The 10,043-nt window shown below is 43.8% G+C and overlaps 1 protein-coding gene across 2 annotated transcripts in view; it reads right to left on the reverse strand.

Annotated features, from left to right (window-relative positions):
* zcchc2 (zinc finger, CCHC domain containing 2) overlaps positions 1-8,581 on the reverse strand; it is a 30,612-nt gene extending 22,031 nt beyond the window's left edge. For both annotated transcript variants that reach the window (XM_031559887.2, XM_031559886.2), the window contains exons 1-3: positions 7,510-8,581; positions 4,200-4,293; positions 3,661-3,725 (exon numbers count right to left, since the gene is read on the reverse strand). In XM_031559887.2, the coding sequence (XP_031415747.1) occupies positions 3,661-3,725; positions 4,200-4,293; positions 7,510-8,304 (954 nt within the window). In that variant the 5' untranslated portion in view covers positions 8,305-8,581. The remainder of the gene's footprint in view (positions 1-3,660; positions 3,726-4,199; positions 4,294-7,509) is intronic.
* Positions 8,582-10,043: the final 1,462 nt, after the last annotated feature.

The following is a 10,043-nucleotide window of genomic DNA, read 5'->3' on the forward strand; positions in this document are numbered from 1 at the left end:
AGACATGTTATCCTGGTGGCACTGGTTCCCTGGTTGGCAGCACCAGCACCCCATTTGGTGGCACCAGTTTTGATTTAAGTGGAATAACACAGAAAACTGTGGGTCATCTTAAGAATGTTTCTGTTTGCGCTTGTCATCTGACATGTTTTAACATTTCAGGTGCTTAATTTTATTTTTTTTAAACTTGTCCTGATAAGATCTATAGTACTACTACTACTACTACTAGTTCATTGGACAGATGAAAAAAAATCCCCCTCTCCTGGCCGAGCAACACCACACCACAGAACACCGCCCTACAGCCACAGACTGAGTCAGCTCCCTCCCTCATTCCCCCAGGCTCACTCAATTTACTCCTTGACTAACTGGTTATTATTAGAAAGGCAGTTTCATCCAGTGGAGAAGCTTCCTCATCCATGGTGTACTAAGACGTTTCAGTTTTGGCTGTATTTCCCTGGCCTTCACTATTCACACAAGATTCTCCTTACCAAAAGGCATTTTTCCCCTTTTTTGACAAAATCATCCAGTCTTTGAGTTACCTCATCTATAGAATATAATCCTGGTGTATCCACTGGCCTATACACACACCTGCTCCAAAATGTACACACTATTCTTCATTAGCATATGGCGCAAACATTTCTTAGCCCACCATTCTGAATACAATCAACATACAGGATGAGAGATGGTTACCATACGGGAACCAATTAGAACTGTACACACTTGATCTAGACTTTTAAACAAATGGTCATTACATTTTCCTGAATACTCTCCATAGTGGGAAACCCTTTTTCCGTCTCCCCAGCACTAGAAACAGACAGCCCAGAGCATCATATGTGAGGAGGGGGTGGGTGGGGAGGGACTATCCGTTCACATCTGTGTCACAGGCAGTCACTTCAGCAAGGACACAGTCACCACTCCCTTCTGTCAGCGCAGATCTCCGTCACCCTCAGCCCCACTAGAGGCCCTCATCCCTTGCCCCCGAGCCCGCAGAGAGGACAGAGACCGTTGCCGTCAGACAAGACGAGACGAGACGAGAGAGCCCCGGCCACAAAGCCATTTCACACACGCCCTCAATATGTCCAGCGCTCGCCCCAGGCTTCTGGAGAACCAGCACTGGAATGACATCTTCCAGTGGCGAGGAAACAAGGAAACACAAGTACTTATTCAGCCCTGTGTAACTCACGGTCAGACTAGTCTAGACGATGAATGATGGTAGTCATAATAAGCATCCAAATAAAAATAAAACCCTTTTGGCAGGATCTTTTCCCCCCAGCACAGGATTGTAGGATTGTACTCTACGCAGCATCAAGGGGAGTGGGGGAGAGATTTGTCCAACTTTTTTTTTTTTTTACTTGGCCTTTAAAATATCTGCTTTAGAAATGTGAGAAAGTGAGGCAGTTTTTAAGCTTAGTCAACAGCAGAGTCTCTTCCAGCGTTACTGTAAACATGACCTTTCTCAAGACCCTGGCCACTTCTGCTGAAATCCTCGAAGCTACTTTTGTCCTTCCAAAAACAAAGACAAATATCTGCTCAGAGACATTTGTTGTTCTTTATGTCCACACTTCATCATGGGGCCAAAATAAAATAATAAAAAACAAAACACAGCCCCCACAGATGTCATTAGGTCATCTCGATGAGGGAAGGGGGGTGGGGTTGATATTTCCTCATAGTTGCAACACATCAGGCCTTTGGGCATCCCCACTAAGACAAGGTGGCGAGGTGGGGAATCCGGTCTGCGCATTGTTAGGATAGAGGGATATTAGTTTAGTTATTTCCCAGAAGCAATGGGTTTCACAGTCAACAAACTCACTTGGACATATTCCTCAGTGTCTTGTTGAAGACCAGAGGGTCAGCAGACGGGAAATAAAAGAACAAGGTCCCATAGCTGTCTCTTTATCTATCCATCCCTCTTTCCTAATATGAAATGACTCGCTGGGACTTCAAATCAAGTTACAGGCCACAGAGAGTAGAATGGCTGAGGGTGAGGGGTGTGTGTGTGTGTGTGTGTGTGTGTGTGAGAGTGTCTCGAGGGTGTGTGTTGGGGTTTTTCCATCTGCAATTTTGGCCGTGCCGGGCCAGGCTGTGCCTGTGCCAGGAGCGCCACACTCATTTTGGACCCTCTCCTAAGCAGGGCCAAACCGCACCGGGTCCGCCTCCAGACACACTGAAAGTATCTTCGATATCAATCTCTTTTGTGATTGGCTTAGTCATCATTCAGGACTTGCCATAGTGTTTCTGTATTTTGATATATCAAGACATGTATGAAGCGGATGTAGTTGACATGTTTAATCTGGAAAGTTTGAATAGTAACTATAACAACGATAGTAAATGGTAAACTGCCCATCCACATTTCAACCACAGGGACTGTGTTCAGGCAGACGCTGAATTAACAAAATAAACATATTCTCACTGTAACAAGTGGTATAAACTTGATGAAATCCATGATTAAATAAACATTGTTATCTGGAGAACTAGCAAGCTGGCAAGCTAGCCCAGATATAATTAGAAACAGCTAACATTTATGTTAGCAAGGATTTGGGCTTCAAATGGAATACATTTTAACCAAGAAACCTCCATTATCTTTGACCCAAGATAGAAGCGCTAGTATGGAAGCTAAACAGGTCAGTTTCTTTTTAGACTAAACCAAAAGTTTCCTTTGTGGGCTAATGTTATACATACCTAGAGACATGTATAGCAACTGGCGTATAACCGGTGTAAACTAATGTTGTGCTTTGCGTTGTGGAGTTCTTTGCCTCCACTTCGTTGAATATTTTTGTATGTTGGGACACCTTGGCAGCCTTTATCCCTAACATAAAGACACATCCTTAAGTAAGTAGACCCTGATGTATAGCAATGCAAATCCAGGCTGGACTTGGTCAAAGGGCTTAGCTGAGCAAAGCAGCACTGAGAAATACCATTTGAGGATGTGTGTGTTTACAAGTAAGACAAGGGGTGTCTATGTGTGTATGTGTGTATGTGTGTGTGTGTATGTGTGTGTGTGTGTGTGTGTGTGTGTGTGTGTGTGTAGTGGTGGTACAGACAGGGCAATAGCAGGACCTCCTTACATTCACTTTGTGCTCTGGTGCTCCAGCTCTGCGTCAGCCGTCTGGCACCAGGCCATACTTTCATACCCTCACGTCAGACCTCTGCTCTACAGCCTCCACCGCTAGCTAGCCCGTCACCTCTGCCACTCACAGCTGGGGCTCACAAAGTGCCCTTACCAGTGGGCAGGGAGCCGGGGGGAAACCGGGCAAGAATGAGGAACCAGTACTCAGTCATGATACTGACTACTTAATAGGGTTTGGAATTGCCACAGAGGATACGACACGTTCACGATAATCGGGTAACGATACAATATTATTTTGATTCTTAACATTTTACTTCTTTACACATACAGATTAATTATCATAAGTAATGCCTGAATTTACACACATACAAAGCCTAAGCCATCATTGACATTCCTCAAGGGGCAGACATACCAGTTTCTGCAGAGGGTCTTTGATGTGATTGATTTGATGTGATCCCTTTGAAAAAACAGGGGCCATTTCCACGCTTATATTTATCCAAAGAAGTGTTAACTCAACATGCCTCAAAAACACTCCTTGGTGCTAATAGAGAGGTGAAGCCATGAATGCTGGAACAGGAGAAAGCTTGTGGACGTACCTCAAAACTGTACTCCCATGAACTTGCAGAGATTTCCTTCAGGAGAATCTTCTCTATCTGCACAGCTGAAAATGGCAGAAAAAAAAACATTAAGACCAAAATCAAATAAGTTTCCTTTTATCTGTTTGTACAGTATCCAGTCCTTATACAAACATTTTCCAAGTCCTTCAGTCAGAAAGGGACTGCGTCTAAGTCCCAAGGACTTAAGCCATAATGACACAATCACAAGGTTCTTAATATCAACTTTTCTTTAAAAAGTTGTCTAATAGCCATCAGAGGTGACAGTGGCATTATAACTCAGCTATGTGGGTCTGTTCTGAATTGTTATGCTTTGAATGTGATGCCACCGGTATTTGTAAAGAACTGAAATGATTCTCTGTTCGACAACATTGCCCTTGCATTCATGTCTGCGGTACGATATAATGCTCGCTGAAAGGAACAGTTTCAACTGTTTGATGCCTCTCTAAATGATGGCAGTTGGGCCCTTTGTCATTTGGATAAATAGCTGCAAGTGGAGGAATGGGGGTTTTCTCATTTACCTTCACCACGAGCAGATCTGCTTGGGTGGGATGACCGTGCTCTGCCTCTCCCAGTGTGTGGACAGAGGTAGTCGGACTTGCGGAATTCATTCGCCTGTTAAACAAGCAAAAAAAAAAAAAAAAGTGTTAGCCTATAACAGATGCATTTGTAAGTCCCTCTGCTCAACCTCACAATTAATTAATTCATTCATTCATTAATTCATACAATTACCACACAGAATTCTAAATGATACAAAAAATTTGAGTAAAAAAAAGAGGTTTTTTGTTTACTGTTTAGAAGGAGCTTCATGTATCATGGTAAAACAAGATTTTGGCCTGGAAATGCTGTTGCTTTCAGTATAGAATCTAGCCAAGTATAGAATGAATCACACAGCACTTGTTTTAAATTAATGGATGTCCTCGTCTCAGACGGTTTCAAGAGTGCTGCCTTGAAACAAATAAATCTATATATTTATGCGAGTGCTGTCCAATTAATTTTATATTGGTTTCATATTTTACTCATTCAGCACCTTAGCCTTTCTTCGACTAGGAGTGCAGCTGATCTTCACCCTTGTTTATTCCAGTATAGCCAACATACTGAGAGACAAATTTGTATTTTGACTCGAGACAGCCAAGTCATCTGTTACACTGCCTGTTGGCTCCAGCCTCTACCCAGACAGAAGCCCACTTAGTAAATGATCTAGCCCAGTCTGTTGGGTCGGTGCTGGGCTGGAGCCCGATCCATGCCAGCGATCAGCTGCTGTTTGGGTTTGTGTGCTGCATCAGGTCAGATGCAGTCGGACAGCTACCCCAGCGAGAGGTCAACGTGACTGATGAGTCCAGAGAACATACACGTGTGGAATGGTCTCTCTCTGTTAGGGCCGGCAAACAGCAGGGTAGGAGAGGTTAAGCAGTGGCAGAGTTTTCATTATCTACATTTTCAGGGGCCCACTGCTGCGAAACTATTGCCACTGCTGCTTCAGAATTTTATGATATGCCACGAAGTCACAATTACACGAGACTGCAGAGGGCTTTTAATCTGAAACAACGAATACAGTAATTGAAGTAAGTGTCCCTACGACAGAGCTTCTTCTTTAAGAAAAAAAAACAAAAAAAAACAAGAAAAATGAAGTTGAGGCTAATATATAGTGCCACTGAGGTTGATATATAGTGTCCTGCCCTCTGTAAGTAGTGGGTCAAAGAGGAATTGTGTATGAATAAATAGACGTCAATGAATACGTTCTAAAGACGTTCTTTGTTTTGCAGTCAAGTGTCACTTTCATTTAATTTCATAGCTTTAACTTACCCATTGATCACTCTGACCGCCGGCCTACTACGCACACACCACCCAGTTACAACAAAACACTACCCCCGCTGGTGAAAAATATCCTACAGGAAACACTGAGTGGCCAAAGTACGATTTTCAGATAAGAGTACAGATCCTACAGATTTAACCTGATAAACTTTGGAATCATTTTTGTTTGAGCATAATCTATCAATGGTTGTCAATCCTGCTTCTGGAGGCCCTCTGCCCAGCAAACCTTATTAAAAGTCAGTGTAAGTATTGCCTTACTCTAGTGCTCTAGTACTCGAGTGCCACTGTTAAATTCAGTAAGGTATGCAGAGCATGTGGACACGGTAGCGCAAGAGCAGAACTGAGAACTAATGTACTACAGCGTGCTGCCCAACAGGTCCATATTCCTCAAGTGATCAAATGGTGTGGCAGCTGCCTCTAGCAGAGCTGTGCAACAATCCTGCAGCATTATTTAATCAAATCCCCACGCGACCCACAGCAGCAGAGAGAGGGAGGAGAGTGAACTCCCCTGCCTTCGCTGCGGAGACACTGTACGGGTCGTGGGCAGGAGGCCGGGGCAGGCATTCACACGGTGCTGAGAATGACCAAACGACTCGTTCAAGCAGCCTTTCGGCATTCTAATGACACACAAGGTGCCTCATCAGCCCATTGGCCATCCCTCAATATTCCACTCAAAAGAGAGAGCGAGAGCGAGAGATGAAGACAGAGAGAGGGATGAGGAGAGACAGAGTGGATGAGATGGGTAGAACAAGACAGTAAGAACAAAAAAAAAAGGGGGTAGGGGGTAGGTGGAGGGACAGAGAGAGAGAAAATACAGAGAGTGAGGGAAGGAAAGGGAAAGAGACGGAGAGAGATCGCTGGCATACAGACACAATTACCAGACTCCTACAATGCATCTATTCAGGCCTGCTGTTGGTTGTTCCCAAACAAAGAGCTGTGGAGAGAATAGCTGAAGACACGCATGCCACAGCCAGCCAGCCTGTGGAGCTCTGATAAGCGGCCCGACACATAGACGGTCTTATGGTGGATTTACCTCAACTAGTGGTGGGGAGGGGGGCAGCAACAGAATAAGACGTTATGCTAGTGCTGCACAGGTGGGCGAGGAGGAGACTGGATGGTAAACTGTCTATTTAACAGGTGCTAGATATAGTTCTGTACATACAGCAAAACATCACATATTGCCTGTGGCATGTCTTTGCAAGATGTGTGTTCTGTGGCCAGACTGCTTCATTCAATCTTCGATTAAAATTCTGGTGTTGGAGTGGATTATAATAGGTTTCCCTCCTTTGGGAATAATAATGAGTGGGCGTGTGTTGTGAAATCGTGTACAGGCCACTCAGTAATTAAGAAGAAAAAAAGAAAAGATAAAAGGATGCAACCGATACAGTTCTGAAAATGACTATCAGATGGTCTTATTCCACTGGACAGACAATTGAAAATAAATTATCAAATGGTTAGGTCCAGATTTCTTTTTTCAAAAAGACCTGAAATGGATTTTCCACGCCCCCTGACCGGGATACCCTCGATTTCAGAAGGCACTGCCTCTTCGGGATGGAAACTACTGCTATTGGCTGAAGAGGGCTGTGAACGAATTTTTGCCGGCTGTCAATCATTGTGGGAATCTCTACATGGCTAGTCCAGCTTGGAGGTGTGGTACATTAACCACCGACAGACTAATGAAGGAAAGCAATGCCAGAACACAACTTTTAGGATCAAAAACCGGGCCTTAAATAATTCAGCTAAGCTTTTATCCACTGAAAACAGCCAGCATAATTTAGCAACGGTTAATTAAAACGATAACATTAGCTACACTCTTCCCCCATCTTCGACGTAGTTGGCCAGCGTGTCTTACCTCCATCGAGTCTGATACCATCGCACGATTTAATCTACCTACCTCGCTAGCTAGCATAATGTAATATTGCCAAGCTAGTTAGTTGCATGCAACAACACACGGATTAATGTCTTAGATAAACAAAGCTAAAGGCGTTTCCTTGAAGTTTCCTTCTATAACGTTACCGTAGGAGTTTCATTGCTGTCACTTTTTCTCCTGTATTCCTCGATCGCAGTCTCCACGTTGTCCAGCTGTAGCCTGATGGTTTCTCGCTGGTGGAAAGGGAAAGCCGGGTGGAGAGATGCCATAGTGAAGAGCAGAGCCAACTGCTCTAGAGAACTAACGTTAAGGTTAATGCCAGACTCCATCTCCAACGTTGGCCGATGTGGAGGTTCTGTTTTTCCTGACTCGGTTCCTCCGTTAGTTGGGTTGCGGGCTTGATCGTGCTTGGATGGGGAAACCCCACCGTTTTTCAAGTCAAGAGAGGAATAAACATGGCTCAGTGTTCTAAACAATATTCCTGCGCATTCCCTGTTTTCAGATCCCAGAAGAGATAGACAAACGAGCAGTTTGGAATGGACCACTGGATCGCTAACATCCACGAGGAGGCCCAAATCGGTCTGGCTGTTCGCCTTGATCTCATAGTCTCGGAGGATATAGAAATCTTTACGTGCGAGGTCCTCGAGACATGAACCCAAAAACCGGAGTTCAAACGGTTGGCACATATGCAGCAGCCCACACATGAACTCTATCCGTTTCGCCGGGCTGAGGTGCAATCCAAACCACTCAAACACCGCCTCCTTGTTCAACTGTGGAAGCGGGCTAGCCGGTCTCCCTCCAGAGTCCTCCGTTCCGTTATACGGAACCGAATTCGAAATTAAATGGTGAGCGTGAAAATTGCTGTCGTTGTTTTCCTGATCCTCTTCCACGGAGTTGTCTCCCTCCTCCGCCGCTCTCATGGGCAGCTTCATCTTGAGCATTATCAACTCTGAATGATGAGCTGTAAAGCAAAGATCAAAGACGAAAATGCATAACTGTTTCCCCCCAATCCCCCTCCAAGCATTGGAATGTAAGTTTTGCTAGCAAATCTGAGGAAACCGCTGTCATTTGGTGGTGGTCAGCGAGACAGTTTACTCGCTCTCCAGTTTGCCGTGCCTCCAGAAAATTATGTCGATCATTTTTAACTCCTCCCCTCCCCCTTTCGAAACTGCAGGGTCCTAAGCATCTCCCACAAACCCACAATGTTCAGAGGATTTTTTTTTGTAACGAAATAATGGAAAATGAACACATCCCCATGTTAAATTTTACATAGTTCTATGGCTAGCGTTCTATGATTCGAAATTATTGTACGGTTATTGTTTGTCACAATACCTGCCCGGCTGGTACAATGTCACACGTTCTTAACAGTGGCACTCATAGGCTTACTTTCAGATTTCACCTGTTGGCTTTTTAACATATGCTATGTGATTGACATCTGCTCCTGAAGATCGAGCAGTTATACCGTTAGGAAATCTCAGACTATGGCATACTAATGTCCAAATGCCCAAATATGCCTAAATATAGATATCTTAAGTGAATACATTCATAAGCGCTGTGGTAATAATCATGATTCCAAACTACATCGTGGAATGTTGAATGGGGGGTCAACAAATTGCATATTTTTCATAAAATGTAAAGTGATCATAGCCCTGATTTTGGTCATGACCGTAATGCCATCTAGTGGTCTGTCTAAAGGAGTCCATTTGTATTATTACCGGCTATTGCCACTAGAGAGCAGTAATGTATCACAGTAGCCTACTCTATGAGGTAAATCAACGCTACCAATTGTATCGTGGCAGGTACCAAAAGATAATTCATAGTAAATACAATGCAACTTGAAAGGGGGTTGTAAAACTCCATACGTCATTTTACCTGCTAAGTGAGGAAAAGTACTTCACTACAAAGATACTACAGCTTTATGCTTGAATTATGTGTAAAGATGTGTATCTGAACATCTTTCTTGAGGTAACAAGACATTTCAAAACCTTTTCCATTTAAAAGTAAGAAATTCCGGTAATATAAAAATCCATACTTTCAAGTTCTAGAGACTACTTAGGGACAAATACAAATTCAGCATCCGTGAACACTCCACTGGATCTCAACTGTAGTGTAAACAAGAAATTGTATGTTTCATTCCCCTTCCTATAGTCGGCATATGTTATTGCTTACGTGAACAATTTAATAAATGTATTATTTCAGCTGCTTTTTGCTTGGAAGTACAGGAAGAAGAGAGGATTTGTATGGAACCCCATCACTCATTTACTTAAACACCCTAAACCACTGTGCATCTGTAGAGTTTGTTGAGCGAGCAGAGGGTCTGAAACGTATTAAACAATACCTGACAGTGTGGCTCTGTGTTTGCGCTCAGATGTTTAGAGGTTGGTTGTTCCTCTCTCCCTTTCTCTCTCTCTCGCTCTCTCTCTCTCTCTCTCTGTAAGCCAGCCCCTGAACACTGGTACCTTGGGTGGGAATGGGGAGGGGTGGTCGTTGTGGCATCTTTGATCTAAAATAGCTTGGTTAACACAGGGTTTGTTTAAACTGTGGATCGGAGCACACATCTGTGGTGAAAGTATATGCGTAACAGGAACCATTAGTGAAAACTTCACACGCACACAGTGGAGTGTAAAGCAGAGCAGGGAGTGAAAATGGAAGCTGGCATATCTGGTGAGGCTGTAGTGTG

The sequence above is a fragment of the Clupea harengus genome, chromosome 22 (genome assembly GCF_900700415.2).
Source record: "Clupea harengus chromosome 22, Ch_v2.0.2, whole genome shotgun sequence".
Lineage (NCBI taxonomy): Eukaryota > Metazoa > Chordata > Actinopteri > Clupeiformes > Clupeidae > Clupea > Clupea harengus.